This window comes from Mustela erminea, chromosome 10, assembly GCF_009829155.1.
Source record: "Mustela erminea isolate mMusErm1 chromosome 10, mMusErm1.Pri, whole genome shotgun sequence".
In the NCBI taxonomy this organism is placed as follows: Eukaryota; Metazoa; Chordata; class Mammalia; order Carnivora; family Mustelidae; genus Mustela; species Mustela erminea.
Window position 1 is genome coordinate 67,253,706 of NC_045623.1, and position 17,181 is coordinate 67,270,886.

At 50.7% G+C, this 17,181-nt stretch overlaps 1 protein-coding gene and 1 long non-coding RNA gene across 3 annotated transcripts in view; one reads left to right on the forward strand and one right to left on the reverse strand.

Annotated features, from left to right (window-relative positions):
* Positions 1-1,759: 1,759 nt before the first annotated feature.
* Positions 1,760-13,903, reverse strand: LOC116567152. 2 transcript variants are annotated; one of them, XR_004276128.1, is made up of 3 exons: positions 13,794-13,903; positions 12,938-13,196; positions 1,760-2,104 (listed from the first exon to the last, which is right to left on the reverse strand). It is a non-coding gene; the product is annotated as an uncharacterized LOC116567152 (long non-coding RNA). The 2 variants fall into 2 exon arrangements; XR_004276129.1 differs by lacking the exon at positions 1,760-2,104 and adding an exon at positions 2,530-2,645.
* SLC1A7 (solute carrier family 1 member 7) overlaps positions 4,917-17,181 on the forward strand; it is a 44,440-nt gene continuing 32,175 nt past the window's right edge. The window contains exons 1-2 of the mRNA XM_032302039.1: positions 4,917-5,139; positions 10,724-10,803. Coding sequence (XP_032157930.1) covers positions 4,963-5,139; positions 10,724-10,803 — 257 coding nt within the window. The 5' untranslated portion in view covers positions 4,917-4,962. The remainder of the gene's footprint in view (positions 5,140-10,723; positions 10,804-17,181) is intronic.

A 17,181-nucleotide genomic window follows, 5' to 3' on the forward strand; every position in this document is an offset into this window, starting at 1 on the left:
CATGGGTTCCACAAACTATGTTATCAGCCTGCTTATAAATTCCTTTTTTACCTAAAGCAGTTTGATTCAGTTTCCTGTTATTTGCTATCAAGAGTCCTAACTAACTTGGAATCTTAATTTGAACTTGCTGGGGTTGTAACTTTCTTTCTTGCCCCAGCTGTTGTATTCAAACAAATGGAGGTGTGATGCAGTATAAAGAACACAGGCTTTCATAGATGCAGGAAAGAGGCTCCGAGAGGTTTACTTTTGGGGCAAAGTCACAGAGCTTCCAAAAGGAAGATCTGAGACTTGAATCTGGCTCATTGTGGCGATAAGGGAAATGCTCTGTAGCTGTGCTGCTCCATATGGTGACAGCAAGCCATGCGTGGCCCTTCAGCCCTTGTAATGTGGTTCCTGCAACCAAAGAACTGAATTTTAAACTCTGTCATTAATCTGAATGTAAATAGTGTGACCAGTACCATTTTATCAGATGGCCCATATCCAGAATCTATGCCCTCACCCTGTAACCCAGCACCTGATTGATACTGTGAGTGTTTGTAGAAGGGCCAGAGTGCTCATTGGTTCCCTCCGGTACATGGCTTTTTGACAGAACCTGGCACATAGGAGATGTTCAACAAGCAGCAGCTAAGTGGTTTCATGGATGTTCAGATCCAGTTTCTAGAGATGAACAGTCTAGATATGAGGGGCCGGAAGGCGCCATGACCATCACTTTACCCTCTGTCTGAGGCAAACAAGGGAAAGGACCAGCCTCAGCAGAGGTCAGGACAGCCCCCCAGTGACTAACGCTTGCAGGAATCCACACCAAGATGGCTAAGCTGTCCACAGAAAACCTTCCCGGAAGGACCCAGCCTGTAGTAGGCTGGGAAGGCATGTCAGGGAGGAGGTTAAGGCGCCTCTGGTATGTCTCTGGAAAGCAGCCAACAAACCAGAGCTGTCATCACCAAAACCCAGCTAGGAGCTCAGACAGCTCGACCCAAACTTATTTTGATACATGGTGGGTGAGGTGAGGTCTCAGGCCCGCCGGCCATTCCAGGACACTGTTTCATGGCAGGTTCCAGAACCAGCCCTTGCACTTCCAACCTGGGCGCCTCTTTCAGAACAGGCTCTCCTCTTGCCTCCCCCCCTGACTAGGACCCCCTTCCCTGGGTTAACTCCTGGCACATTCAGGTCTCTAAGTGACCCCTCCTCCAGGAAGCCTTCCCACCCCTGCCTCCCCAGGCTGAGTAGATCCCTCTGCTGGTGCTGGAGTGCCATCAATCATTAGCAAAATCTATCTTGTGGCCCCTGCCCCATTACACCCAACACAGAGCTGCCCTGGTGGAAAGAGCTTGCCTACAAACTCACTTCCACAGAGCGGGGTGGCTGCACTGGGGACTTGTGACTTGGGGCTAATTTTTGACAAGACTGTTTTATCTTCTCTGCCCATAGCATCTTAATCTGTGCAGCTCAAGTTGCCCAGGAAGCATCTCGCAGACTTCCTGCTGCCCATCAGTTTCAGCTGCTCTGGAGGGCAACTCCTTGCTCCTTGGGGTGCCCCCCGACCCCGCAGTATGTCCTTGAAGGTGATCCATCAAGCGACGTGGTAACAAACAGAAACTTCACCCGTTGTCATAAACAGTTCCTTGTTAGAGCCACTTAGAAGGGAGCCAGGGTTATCGTGCAGGTGGCGACTGCAGAAGGGCCTAAGCAGGAGGAAGAGAAGGAATGCTGTATCTAGGAGAGTCGGGGAAGACTTCAAAGTCAACGGGGCACTGGACCTGTGCTTTTGGAGTCAGAGGAAAGGACATTCCAGGCAGAGGAAACAGTGTGGGCACAGGGGGGAAGGCCAGAAAGAGGTGTGAGGCTGAAAGACTCACGTGGGTGGTGTCCGAAAAGCTCCACATCTGTCGGATGCAAAGAGGTGATGTCCTGGGGAGGTGAGCACATGCAAGCCCAAGGCCCTCAAACACTTCTCTAAGGAGCAAGGACTTCATCCCAGAGTCTGGAGTGTTCCAAAGTTGTGTTTCCCAAACACTAGACCCATGGACGTCTCTGCTCCAGAAGAGGGCTGAGGTTCTGCATCCGCACTTAGAGACTTCCTCCAACATATGTCAGTATCGCAAAACTAAACAGTGAAATGGACAGTAACTCCCTGTGAGTGTCTGCAAGGCACCAGGGGATGCTCTGAGCACTTAGCTCGCGTCACCATATTTGACCCACATCACAATCCCATCAGCTAGGTACTGTGGTATTATTCCTATTTTACAGAGAAGATAAGCGATTTGCCCAATGTCATGTAGACCGAAAATTTGAACTTGAGCAGTCTGACTTTGAATTGTTCTGGAGTAAAAATCCCACTTAACTTTGTTTCAACCAGCATTTCCCAACTTGTTTCTAATTACTGAAAAAATTTTCACATATCTTGTAACATTGTAAGGCAACTGAGTCTGTGGGCAACAGGGAGCTATTAACGGGTTCTTATCCAGGACCTTTTCGATTTGATTCGCAAATATCCTTAGTAAGCTCATTCTCAGTCACTTACATGTGAGTGTGAACTGGTCTTCTTTTAGAGCCCCCTCAATTTTCTTACAAGCTTCCTGAAGGCAAGTACTGTGTCAACACGTTGCTGTGTCCCTAGTACCCAGCACGGGTGGCATGACACGGTGCTGTAAAAACATTTGCTTGAATGAGTTGTAATTTTGCCTGTTGAAGACAATGGGAACAGCGGGAAAAAAGGCCTGGAGTCTGGGAGGTAGGGGGTGGTACTGTCAGAGGGGAAAGGATGGGAGACAGAAGCCATTGTGGGATCACCTTGGGAGTCAGAGTCTTGAGGCTGACATGGAGAGCAAGGCACACCTGCGTCAGTGGCGTGGCGAAGGGCCAGGCCTGGACATGGATTAAAACACAAATCCAGGGGCACCTGGGTGGCTCAGTGGGTTAAAGCCTCTGCCTTTGGCTCAGGTCATGAACCCAGGTCCTGGGATAAAGCCCCACATCGGGCTCTCTGCTCAGCCGGGAGCCTGCTTCCCCCTCTCTCTCTGTCTGCCTCTCTGCCTACTTGTGATCTCCCTCTCTCTGTCAAATAAATAAATAAAATCTTTAAACACGCACGCACACACACACACAAATCCAAATATCCAAATAAAAGAGTATATTTTCTCTTTTAGACAGTAACTAAACCAACTGATTAACTGGAAAATGAGGCATTTCTTGGAGTAGAAGGTGTATCAGAAAATTCTTGGTTTTAAGAATCAGAGTTGGAGAAAACATACCTCACAGACCTGTAGTCACTCTACCCTTACTCCCCGAAATTACCAGCAAAGAGCAGGGCCTTCAGAAGTTTGGCTTATTGAACAGAGGGGTCCTTAGAAAGCACTCAGCCTGGTTCTCTCATTCTTTTTTTTTTTTTTTTAGACTTTTTACTTATTTTCTCAGTAGGCTCCATTCCCAATTTGGGGCTTGAATTCACAACCCTGATATCAAGAGTCACATGCTTTACTGACTGAATCAGTCAGGTCCCCCACACCCCCTGCTTCTCTCATTGGAAGGCCAGCAAGACTGAGGCCCAGAGAGGGTGAGTTCACAGAGCTGGTTAGGTTGGGACCAATATCCAAGGGTCCCCTCCCAGTTGGGAGCCCTGTGCCTAGCTTAGGGCCTACACCCGGCCCCCTCTGCCTGGATCCAGCGGTTCCTAGGCCCCATCACCTCCATCGTCCTCCTTGTTCCCTGTGTCAGAGAGGCAGCCCTTTTCCCCCTGCACAACCCGCCTACGACAGACTGCACTCCCTGCTGCCGCCTGACTGCCCCTAATGAGATTACAGACTCCCCAGGAAACAGACTAGAGTTAATTCCCTCTAGCTTTAAAGGGCAGTCCAGGCCACGAGAAAGAGCAAGCTTTTCTCAAAAAATTGCTAAATGTGGACAGTGATCCTCACAGCCCTCTCCCCTATTCCGCCCAGCACGGTTCAGCCCTGCTTTCACAAAGAATCTTGGGATGGGACGCCGCACCAGCCCCAACCAAGCAGACACCATTATTATGTTTGTCTTATGAATGGGGAAACTGAGGCACCGTGCCCAGGGTCATACCACCCAGCTGGTCAATGGCAGAGCTGGGACTTGAATAGGTCCCTTGGGCTGTGTCATTTTTTAAAATAACAGGCCCTGAGAGCCTGCTGAGTCCCAGCTTCAGGCTTGAAGCAACAGTGAGGAATTCACATCACAGTGAATGGCAGGCCCCGAGTCTGAACCCAGGTGCACTGGACTCAGAGCCTACAGGCCCCACGATACTGCTAAGCACTTCTGAAGCCATCTATCTGTCCCTGGGGCGCCAATCAAACCATCACAGGCCTGAATTCCATTCTGATACTGTGAGATCTGTGACCACGACCAGAAGACTCTAATTCCTGGGGTCTCGATCTCCCTTTCAGGAAAGCAATCGTTGAAATCTTAGGGTTGTCGCAATGACCCCTACAACTCACACAGGTCAAGCAAGTGAATGGGCCTGGCATACAGCGCATGCCCTTTGTCTCAGTTTCCTCATCTGTAAAATGATACTCCTAGTAATTGCTTCTTGGAACTGATTATTAGGATTAAATGTGCTAGTGTAAGTAATATGCTTCTAGAATAGCACCTGGTACACAGTAATGCTTAATTATTGCTTTGCCTTCAGCTCTTTCTGGAATAAAGTACGGGTAAAAATCAAATCAACCAAGCAAATCTCTGAGCCTCTCCCCTGTTTAAGAGGTGCACTTGGATTTGAGGTCCAAAACCCCAGACCACGTGGCTTGCTCTAATTTCCCAGGCCCTAATCTGTTTCTGGCTCCTAATGATGCAGCCGGTAATAGGATTGTGGCTTCCCTCTGGGGCAGCCATGCAGGCCATGGCTGTGGGGCTGGTGACCGGTGCTTAGCAACTGCTCCCCCAGCCTGCCGAGCAGCCAGAGCCCCTGGCTGGGACCCTGTGACCCCGGCTGGCTTCACATGCATGGAATGGTACCGTGCCCCGGGCCAGCAGGCTGGGCTCACCATGGTGCCAGGTGCCATCCTGGCACGAGGGAAGGACGTGTGCAAGAGAAATGGACTACTCATCCTGTCTGTGCTGTCTGTCACCGTGGGCTGCCTTCTCGGCTTCTTCCTGAGGACCCGTCGCCTCTCACCACAGGTCAGCCACCCAGAGCTTCTCAGGGTCCCCGCCGAGGAGGAGTATGTGGGCCTGAGGGATCTGGGAATCATAGTCCCACTCTGTGGCTCCCTAGTGACATGAGAGTGAAGGAGTCACTTTGCCTTTCTGAGTCTCAGTCTTCTTATCTGTAGCAAGGGTGTGATGAAACACTGTGGGGCTAGAGTGAGAGCTGGTAAAATGGCAGGGGAAGTAGTTAGAGACAGCATCACCGGGTAAGCAAGAGGACAGGGCATCTCATTCGAATAAGCACAGGGTGAAGACGCATGGGAGCGGGGAGAACGGGGTCTCGGAAGACCGCAAAGCAGGCATCAGAGAACACCTCCCACAGTAGCTCAGATGGAGAGAGACCAGGAAGGGTATCCTGAGCAGAAGGAAGAGCTGGAGCGAGACGCGGGGCCATAAAAAACCTGGGCATGTGTGGAGCAGACCATTCACGGCAGCAGGGGGACATACCCCCAGAGGCAAGGGATAGAGCCCAGGGGCCCTCAGGGGCCTGGCCCCACAGCACAAGGCTTTGGGCAGGGGAGTGAAATGATCAGATCTCAGTTTGGAGAGATCACTCTGGTGCAGAGTGCAGGATGAGGAAGTCATGGGCCAGGCAGGGGTCAGGCAAAGAGGTATTTACAGGGGTGAGACCTGACAGCAGGATGAACAGGGCCCATGTGGGACCTGTTTCCAGAAAAGGAACCCTCAGGATGTGGGGGTGCATTGGCTATGGGGCTGGGAAGCAGCGCAGGCCCCCGGGGTTCTGGCCTGTGTAACCACAAGGGTGGCGATGCCTTGTCTGAGCAAGGGCCCCTTTCCCTCTCAGCACCCATCTCCCACAGGATAGGGAGGGACACTCGTATGGCACTGGAGAAAACAGGATTCTGACCCTTGTAAAACAGTAAGGGAGACTTCATTCAGGACTACTGGGATAGGTGTCAAGACCATGGACTAGGGGAGAGAGATCAGGCTCAAGTCTGAACACAACAAGGACAGCTGGGGCTTAGAGACAGGGAACATAGTGAGGGGCCAACTGAGAGAGCATTGCTAAGAGGAGACGGGGAGGGTAGAGGGATTCTTGCCGAAGGTAGAGAGGGGTCATTCTCACTAAACGAACATAGCAGGATGTTTGCTCTAACTGAGCCAGGAAGGCCAAAGACAAGACCTAAGGATGAGGCCTGGCCAAAATGAGGGCCCCAGGCAGCCAGTGTCATGTCTCTTTGAGGAGAGAGTCTTTGTCAATGGGCTTCAGGAAGATCCTCTATTTCACAAGCCTCCTCTTCCTGAAGCTCCCCAATACCAAAGATGACCTACCTGGGGCTAAAGCGTCAGACTTCATCTTCCGGGAAAAGGGAAACACCCCCTCCCTGAAAACTGAGCCCCTATTTCCAGGCTAACACTGTTAAGCCACTCTCAGCTATTAAGAGAGGGACTCTGGAGGCTGCAGAGCCTTGAACTTGGTCTCTACTCATAAGCTGCTGTGTGGCCTTTGGCAAAATCCTCTCTCCTTTCTGAGCCTCGTTCTCCTTGTCTGGGGTGGGGGCACCATATGTCTGCTGGAACTGTCAGGAGCATAAACAAGGGCTCAGCAGTGCCCGGCCTCCAGCAGCACTGAGTAGCTGGTACTTGACTCCTCCCTCATCTGACTGTCCAAGGCCTACCTGTGTCGAGAGCCATCTCATATTCCATACCTTACAAAAATTCTCCCATTCCTGCCCCCATCTGAAATAATGCTCTTTTCCCTCGCTCACATCACACTCAGCCTTCCCCTGTAACCAGCTGCCAGCTGTGCCGCTCTGGAGCCTTTTGTGCAGGTGTCTGGAGCTCCTGGCAGATTTTGACTTGCTGAACATCACATGGGCTTTCATGAGCCAAAATATGAGTCTAGCTCAGGCTTGTCGCAGAGCGAGCCCTCGCCTCTTTGCTGAATTAAACGCAACAACACAAACAATCTGCAATCTACTTTCTTTAATTTCCCTGAGCAACGACAAATACATTTCCTGCAGGAAGATTATTTTGTGAAAACAAATTGGAATGCTTTTTACTAAAAGCCAAGCTCATCTGGGGCCTCCTTTGCCAAAGCTGCCTGCCCCATCTGCTTGGAAATGCAAATGTGTTCCGGTCTGGATTAACCTGCCAGATAAACTGAAGAAAGGCTGTGGAGTCTTAGAGAAGTCACTTGGCAAGAACTGGCTTTCTCAGCATCCTACTTGGAAATCCAGGAGTTGTTTCTGTGATCTCCGCCTGTGACTCAGAAACTAAACCCTTCTTATTTTGCAAGCTTATGCAACAGGCAAAAGTCATAAACAATTTGCAAAATGGAAGCACGTCCTACTTGTGAAAAGAACTTACAAGAGCACAGATTTTTGGAACTAGTAGCTCATGAAAAAATATAGATCATTTTGAGGGGGCCCCTAAGTCGGGAGGCTTAGTCAGTTAAGTGTCTAACTCTTGATTTCAGCTCAGGTCATGATCTCAGGGTTGTAAGATCAAGCCCCATGTGAGCCTGCTTGGGATTCTCTCTCTCCCTCTCCCTCTGCCCCTCCCCCTCCCATGCTCGTGCATGCATGCTCTCTGCCTCTCCAAAAATAAATAAATGAATAAAAACAGAGATCATTTTGAGAATTCCAGTGAAACCATGGTAAATTTACAGTTGCATCCATTTTCCTTTATTTCCTGGAATTCCACTAAAATTATACTCATGGGATTTTTTAAAAGATATAAGCTCGCAAGAGAACATAAAAGGAGACAATGGAGAAAAGAAGTTGAGGGAGTACGATAAATTAGGCAAGATAGCAAGTGAATAGAGTTGAATGATCTCAGTTAGTAGAGCACAGAAAGCTGAAGCCTGTGTCTATAGAAGTAGATGCCATGTCAGTTTGGCTTGGAAAACTCCAGAAAGTTTCTGCACTTGAAAGTGCAAAGAGCTGCAGGAGACCAGGTGAAGCCAGGAGGTGAAATCAGGGGCATTGGTTGGAATTTTGTAACTGGAGCAGTAAAGCCTGTCAGTCTGCTTCAGTCCATGTAATCAGGGCACTCCTCACCCACCCACTCACTCACCCTACCTGCTTGTGTCTCACAGAGAAGCCTGACAGGGAAATCGGTCCACCTGTGTGCATTGGGGGAGGGGAAGTGATGAAGCACATGGGTCCCGCAAATGACTGGGCATCTGCACTGCAGTGTGGGATCCCTGTAAGACTACCATCAGCTGGGCTTAGGCACACCCTCAGCCCCTAGTGGAGGTGAGAAGAGACTTCTCACTGAGCCTCGGAAAAAAGATCTCCATCACCTGTCCTCAGTGTCCTCAGACTGTCACCCATCACCTGTCCTCAAGGAGCCATCACCTGACGATTTCCATTCATGCACACGTAAGTTCAGTGCCTCACACTTACATACGAGGAGAAAGCCAAAGGCAAAGCTTCTAACAGAAAGACAGGGACTAAAGAAACAGAAAAGAGGGTCTCTAATGAAGCAGAGACAATGCAGGAAATAAAAGAAAAATTTTAAAATCTTGCCTTAAGTTCTTCAGAGATGTAAGAGAAGATACAGTGACCATAAAACAGAACAGGATGCAAAAAGAAGGAACAATCTGAGAACAAGAAAGAATTTTTAGAAATTAAAAATCGATGAGGCAAGATAAACATGTCAGTAGCTAGGATAAAGTTGCAGAAATCTCCCAGAAAGTAAAACAAAACGAGATGAAAATAGAAGAAAATTGGAGATGTCCAACATGCTCTCTAGTATGTATGGGTTTTTGAGAGAGCTAACAGAAAAAATGGAGAGAAAATTTCACAGAGCCTATAAGAAAGTTCTCAGAATTGAAATGTATGCACAGCACTATGAATTTTGTTTTTAAAAGAAAGAAGAAAATCTCAGGTGGTGGTACATCACCATGAAAATTATAGAAAACTGGAAATTAACAGAAAATCCTTCAGTGGTTCTGAGGGAATGAAACAAGTCTCCACTAAGGGATAGAAAGAATGGCTCCAAACATACACAGCACTGGAATCCAGAAGACAAAGGGAAATGCCTTTGAAATTTGGAGGGAAAATTCTTTCAAACTAAGAATCTTATACACGGCCAGACTACTATCCGAGGTGAGGGGAGGATGGATAAAAGCATTTTTGCTCATGTAAGGACTCAAAAGTGTCTCTCCCATTCATCCTTATTTCATAAAGATTTCTGGAGCACTGGAAATGATAGTAGAATGGGAAAGGAGGCCTGATTTCTGGGCCTGCACTGTCACCGCTAAGTCCTCTCTGTCTTTTGGCTCAGCTGAACTAGAAGATCTTTAAAACCCCTTCTCAGCACCAAAACTATAGGAGTTGGGGCTTTCCAAAGCATCAAACCATTAACCAAGTGTTTGGCTCCGGTGGAAGGAAGGAAAGAAGGAAGGAAGGAAGGAAGGAAGGAAGGAAGGAAGGAAGGAAGGAAGGAATGAAGGAAGGAAGGAAGGGAGAGAGGGAGGGAGGAAGGAGAAGGGAGGGAGAAAAGAGGGTTGCAAGTACAAAAATTTAACTTGGATGGTGCTGGAAAGTCCCTGTACCAGCCTCACCCACAACATTACCCTCGGAAAAGTAGCCTCAAGCTAGGTTGGCCAGAAATAGCAAAACTGAGTTAAATTAAATTTAAAAATTTAAAAACCACACAATCAGTTAAATTTGCATTTCAGTTGTTGTTCATCTGAAATTCAAAGTCAACTGGGCTTAGGAGCCCTTCTACTTCACTGTCAGGTTCTGGTCCTGGGACTCTGGAGACAGCTGATGGGGAAGGGGACACAGACTTGGCCCCCGGAATCCAAGGCCCCATGGGTAGGATGAACCTAGCAGCCTGTGCAGAAGTTGAATGCCAAGAACTTTGCGAGTAAGGGCTCTCTATTGAGTGGCGTCCCACCCACTCCAGCCGATGTGCTCTCCTTCAGCATTTTCCATGGGCACACAGCAAGGGGCTGGCAGGGACCCGGGGTGCTGTTGGGGGTAACCGCACCCATGGGTGTACCCCTTGCAGAAGGAGGCACAAACTCAAAAAGGCCATGCTCTGTCTCTGAGTCAGTCTCCTCACACACCAGGCTGAGCAGTCTTGGGTGCAGGAGCGGGGCTGCATTCATTCTGGGGTGCCCAGCATGAGGCCTGCCCAGCCTGGGCTGAGAAAATGTGTGAACGGTCTCTAGCCCTGCCCTCCTGCCACTGACCATCTGCTGCAGGAGACGCACGTGCACCGCGAACAGGCGGGCAGACCGAGCAGATGTCAGGGAGAGCCGCCACTTACCGCCATTACAGAGCCTTTACTCCCATCCCATCTGCCAGGTGCTTTCTGTGCCTCCTCACACTGAAGCCTCCAAAGGCTCCTACCAAGAGGTTGCAACCCTTACGTAAAGATGAGAAAAACTCAGAGAGGCTGAGTAACTTGCTTAAGGCTACACAGCTAGTTACAGGAGGTCAAGATTAGAATCCAAGTCTGTTTGGCTCCCCAGCCGTTGCTTCCTCCGTGTCCTTGTGTTCCCGAGGAGTGCACGGGTGAAACAGTGCTCGGAGACTGTAAGCAGCCTCCTATACCCCTGCTCTTGCTGTATTTTCAGGAAATTAGTTACTTCCAGTTTCCTGGGGAGCTCCTGATGCGGATGCTGAAGATGCTGATCCTACCACTGGTGGTCTCCAGGTGAGGAAGGGGCAGGGGTTTGGGCGGTTGGGGCTGGGAGGGGAGAAGGTCCTGTGCCAATGGGGGGGGCACACACTCCTGCTGTGGGTGGCTGGCCTGGGGCAATGGGCCCTGGGAATAGCGTGCCTGTGGGGTCCCTGTGGTCATTAGGTGGAGGCCCGGGTTGCTGGGGCATCAGGGGCACCACTGATTTCAGGCCCATTCAATGGACTTTTTTGTGACTTAAACAAGTGATTTGGTGTCGGGGGACGTGACCCGACTCCCAGGTGACTCAGGGCCTGGGACGGGAACGGCTTCCCAGAGAGGCTGTTTATGGTGAATGCGCAGAGCATGGGGGAAAGACAACTTTGGAGACACTCATGAGATGATATCCGGGCTCAGCTGGGCAAACTAGGACAGGTGCCCAGACTCCTCTGAGCTTCAGTTTCCTGGTCTGCAAAATGAGAACCTTAACAACTACTTTAAAGGGTGATTGCGAGGACTGCCCCTGGCTACGCATACTTGTGTGTGCTAGATGTTGGGGAGGGGCTGGGTTCTTGCTCAAGCAGGAAAGACCTTGTGTGCCGGGCGAAAGAAGTCACGCTTGACTCACTGAGGGAGGGCCACTGGAAATCAGTGAAGATCACCTATCCCCTATCACTGCCATGCTGGGTGACCTGGAGCCAGACCTTGCCCCTCTCTGTGTAATGAGCTGGCGGCTCCAGATGGTGTCTGAGAGCCCTTCTTTCCTCTGAGGCTGTGGGTTTGGAATCCTCACCTCCCAGACTTCTGTGCATGGAGGGACATGAACACACGTCTCTGAGTCCCCTCTGTGTGCTGGTTGGGGGTAGGGGCTTCTGTCTCCTGGGGCGAGGTCATCGGATTCCCCACTACTGAGCAGTGAGCCAGCTCCTCCCCACCTTTCCCTCCAGCTGTACCCTCTGCTCCCCCATCAGAGTGGGGGAGGGGCTTTGTCAAGTTCAGTTCAGTCTCCTACAGGCAGCATTTATGTCTCTCAGGACTCAGCCTCCCGAGGATCTTGCGGAAAGGCTGCCTCCCTCCCTCTAAAAGCTTTCCTGAACTCCTCAATCCACTCTAGCTCTTGTCTCCTCTTTATGCATCTTTTGAGTCATTCACGGAGTCAGTGAAGGTCACCAGTAGCTTCCATGTTGCTAAATCCAAGGACACTCAGTTCCTGCTCTGCATGACCTCTCTCCACACAGCTGATGCACTCAACAGAGCAGCTGATCCCCGTTTCCCTCTGGAATTCCTCCCTCCAGCTGTTGCCTGTTCTCTGCCCCTCCATCCCAGGCTCTCTTCCTCTGCTTTTCAGAGCTCCTCTCGTCCATCCTCGAGGCTTTGAAGTACCCCCTGCAAGCCCGACACTCCCTAGTACTCCCAGGCCTCTCGTCTGACCCCCACACTCAAATTACCTATTTGACATAGCCTCTGGATGCTTAACACGAGTCTCCAATCTGTGCAGCCAGCCCGTGATTTTACCCCACAAACCATTTCCTTCTGCTTTCTGCTGGTCCATAAACGGCAGCTCCATCCACCCAGTTCTTCACGCCTCCCTGCTAATTATTCCCTTCCCACTCCCACCACCAGCCTGTCCATCAGTGGCTGCGGCTGGTTCTTCCCCCCAAATCCAACCCAGCTTCCTCCCCATTGCACAGGTCCAGACTCCACGGTCACCTGACCAGGCTCCCTGCTCCGTTCCTGTTCCCCTCCCACCTGCTCCACACCCCGTGGTCAGAATCACCTCCTGAAAAGTCACCTGGGCTGTGCTATCCATTAACCCAAAAACCATCCATGGCTGCCACGGCATTTCCAACAAACCCTTTCACTCTTCCCCTGATCTCCAAGGCCCTGCCCGATCCACCCCTGCCAGCACCCCACTTCATCCAGGCCCCACTCACTCCAGTCCCACGGGCCTTGTAGACCAGACCAACCCCTCCCCCATCTTGGGGTCTCCACAAGGCTGTTCCTTCTGCCTGCAACTCGCTTCCCCGAACCCTACATCTCTTCCTCCTTCTCTTCCCTTAGATGGCCACCTCCACGTCCCTGCCTCAGAAGGGCCTGCCCCACCCATCCCCCCAGCAGCACCTTCGCTGGGTCTCACCAAGCCCCACTCCTTTCCCTGCACGGCACTTACCGCATGTTGTCATCCTGTTTGGACTCACGTGGCCCCGTGTTTCTTTAATTCCCGAAAGGACTGCAAATGCTGTAGAGGCAGAGGTCGTACTCTCCACCTAGCCGAGTGCCCGGCACAGAGTGGGTACTCCTTAACACCTGCCAGGTGAATTCTCAAAGGAATTCAACAATCATGCCCCATGGGCTCTGGGCACTTGGCCCTGATGTGGGCACTGCGGATACAGAGACGCCTGAGGGTCAGTCACCGAGGAGCTCACAGCCTGGGAGGGAGACAGATGAGAAAACACAAGGTTACAGGACAACTGAACAAGTGTGTTGGTGGTGGAAGCACAGGATTCTCTTTTTTCCTCTCCTTTTCCCACTTTTATTATAATATAAAGCACGGGACTTCTGCTAGGCGGCTTTACTGACCTTGACCACTGACATTCCTTACTGCCCGGGCGTCAAGTCTTACTCAGAACCCAAACACCTCAGAGGCAGAAGCCCTGGCACGGGCGTGGCCTCACACAGACCTAGGTTCCTGCCCTGGCCGTGCGATTGCCTGGCTCTGTGACCTTCGCAAGTCATTTAACTTGTCAAAAAGTCCTGGAGTCAGGGGTGGCTTGGTGGCTAATTGGTTGAGTGACCGACTCTTGACTCAGCTCAGGTCTTCATCTCAGGGTTGTGGGTTCAAGCCTCATGATAGGCTCCACACTGGGTGTGGAAACTACTTAAAAAAAAAAAAAAAAAAAAAAGCCCTGGAATCAGAATCAGAGACCTGGGTCGGAGGCCTGGATCAGTGACCTGCTTCCTCCAGAGATTATCACGTGATCTTAACTAAGGTACCCTCACTGTGGGCCTTGGTTTACCCAGCTTACCTAGTGACTAAGGGCCTGTCCAGCTCTCCAAATCCTGGCTGTCAGAGGCCCAGTCTTTCTCCACTAGACAAAAGTGCATTCTCTGCACCGGGAACGGAATGTGGTATTAACTTGAGAGAAGCCAGTGTGTGTTCACACATTTCCTTTGTTTATTATACAGTTTGGGCTGGTGCAGAGTGGTTGTGTCACTGAAAAACGGAAGTGCTTTCACAGTTTCCTACGCAGGGAGAATTAAACCTTCTTGGGGGAAAAATTGACACGTTTCTAAGCCCCAGCCCCTCCATCCCTGAACATGTCTTCTTCTGGCTTCAGCTGGTCTGCGATCCATCTATCCATCCATCGGGTGCCCACAGCCCCCTGAGCTCTTGCTCCTGGCCAGTTCAGGGCTGGTGATCCGAGTCCTCAGGGGGCAGCCATGCTGGTGTGTGTGTGGTGGGGGTCATTGCTTAGGACAGAGCAAAATCAGCAGAGCTGCTCTGACCATTCAGATGTCAGACTTCACGCTGGGCTGACTAAACCGGAACTGCCAAAGGGGAACAAGTAGGGGTTTGCTTTAAAATTCCACGTGTGTTCGAGTGGTTAAACAAAACAACACAAAAAACCCTCCTGTCTGGGGATCAAGCCTTCTGGCCGGAGAGCTAAAGAGCTTGGCAGAAGGCTGCTGCTCTGCAGGACCCAGGGACTCCGCGCTGTACCCCCAGGAGACAGGGCTTGTTCTGCCTGGTAACTGCTCCAGGGCAGGAGCCTGGGATAGAGCTCCCCTCATCCAGCTCTCTGCTCAGCGGGAAGTCTGCTTCTCCCTCTCCCTCTGTGCTCTCCCCCCATCTCTCTCTCAAATAAATAATTGCTCCAGGGCAGTGAAAGGATAAGGATTAAGGCACATTTGCTTCCGGTTCCAATAACCCGCAATTCTGGGCCCCGAAGCCTAGCACCCATAATGCCAGATGTTCCCACTTCTTTCCCAGCAGCAATGCCACCCTGTCCCTTCACCAAGTCCCTGCAACCAGGCGGTTTCCTCCTTAGTCCCTAAGCATGCCATGTGCTTTTCTTCCTTCATGCCTTTGCTCAGGTGATTCCTCCTTCCACGAATGCCCTCTCCTCTTCCTAATTAAAGTGCCCTCGCTGTGTTCAAGATCTAGCTCAAGGTTCTGTCTGAAGTTCTCCCAGATCTTCATTTATTGATAACTATCTACGATGACCTGTCTCCCCCGTGGATGCTGCTCATACCCCAGAAGTACTCAGTACTGTCTGTGAAATGAATTCACAGTCACCGCTGGCATAGCACATGACGGTGTACAGACACCCCCCCCTTTTTTTTTTGCATAGTAGTGACATAGAAATAAATCAGCATTCCTGTCTGGACTAGCCACTCCTACTGCAGAATCCACTCCAAGCCAGCACCTGGCCTGAGCCCCCTCCTCAGACGGGCACGCCACAGCCCAGCTGAGTGCAAGCTGCCGTTGGCCAGTTGTGGCTTCGTACTTCACAGAGAGGGCAGTGGGCCCTCGGTACTGGCCGGCATGGCTGAAAACCTGCAGGAGACTGCCAGGGAGCAGCTGGGGCTTTGAAGTCACTCACTGGAGGTCTGAACCTGACCAAGTCTCTCAGCATCTGAGCCTTAGTAACCTGCCCTGTATAATGGGGAGAACACCCACCTCCCTTCTGAGAATGAAATAAGATAATGTCCTTGGAGCGCCCAGCAGAGCCCCTGTTACAGGATGAATGTCAGCTGTTTTTTCTGACTCATGAAAGCTTCACCAGGCTTCTCCGAGGCCCAGAGATGTTTCACGAAACCCTCCACCTGGGTTTAAGCTCTCAGCAGGCAACCCCCTCGAGTGACCTCTTCCTTCTTCATGCTTTTACTCAGCACCTGTCCTCATCACTTCCTCTGGGAAGCCTCTCTGGGCTCGGGCGCACCTGGGAACATGGATACACCTGCACACCTGTGTTCGTGGCAGCCTTAGCAGGCACACAGACAAGGCACCATGTGTGTCCACGTGACACTCACGTGTCGCCCACGCCCAGAGTCATTCCAGGTGAGATGGTTGTCACGGTCACCTCATTCTCCAGGAATTCCTAGTGCCTCTTGCTTTCCTCTGCCTTCACATTCCTGCAACTAGTCAGGGGACAGCCTTTGCCAGTCTCCTGTTCACACACAGATCCCTTGCTTCGAACCGTGCACAAAGTTAGTAATTTCACTGACAGTTGGGGGCAAGATCACAGGGAAGGACCATATTGAGAAGTGTAAGCCCTTCGGCCATCTCTTGGTTCTCTCTCTGTGTATACTAGTTATCTATTACTTGGGAACAATTGCCACAAACTTAGCCATTAATTATCTACCACTTTCCAGGGGTCGGGAGCCCAGGCATAGCTCAGCTGGATCCTCTGCTCAGGCTCTCATGAGGCTTGAATGAGGTCTCAGTTGAAGCATTCGCAGAGCTGTGTTCTCATCTGAAGGCAGAGCCAGGGAAGCATCTATTTCCAAGTTCATCTGGGTCACTGGCAGAAGTCATTTCCTTGTGGCTATTTGTCTGAGGACCCAGCTTCTTAATAGCTGTCAGCTGTAGGCCATCCTCAGGTCCTAGAGGCTACCAGAGGTTCCCAGCCTTCTGGCTCTCTTCAAAGGTGATTTCCAACATGGCTTTTGGCTTCATCAAGGCCAAGAGGAGGATCCCTCACTCTCCAGTCTGCTGAGACAGTCTCACATAACATAATCATGGGGGTGATGTCCCATCACCTTTGCCATGTCCTCTTAGTTAGAAGCAAGTCACAGATCCCATCAACCCTTAAGGAGAGAGATGATACAAGGGTGTAGATCACCGCGAGGCGGGGCGGTCAACATAGGGTGTATCCATCTCTTTCCTTCTCTCTCTCCACCTTCCTTCTCTCTCCCCCTATTCTACGACCAGCCAGAAATCCTGTCCTCCTTGGCTTTCAAAAGCCGCCTCGACTCCTGCCCTGTTCCTGGAGTAGGGTGGGGTGGAGGTGCTGCTCATGTCTGGTCCACATGGCTCATCAAGGAATTTCTTCTAAACAGAGACAATGCTCTTATCATAAAAAGAATTCTGAAGAAAATGAATTCCTCTGTCTCTTACAAGACATCACAGGGCCTGCTCTGTCGTAGGTATCTAATAAATGCATATTAAATGAGTAAAGAGCAGTGGAGGAGCAGCTGGGGCAGAATTCAGGGGAGTTTCGTGACCAACATTTGAACTGACCCTTGGAGGATGCTCTGGAGTTGCCTTTTAAAGATGTTTTTGTACTTTAAAAAATTCTATAATTATAAACATTTTAGAGAATTGAGAAAAATGATCCTTCTGTCATCCCACAATCCGAATTCTGCCACTGTTATCTTTGCTCTTATCCTTCTTAGTAATGAATCACCAGG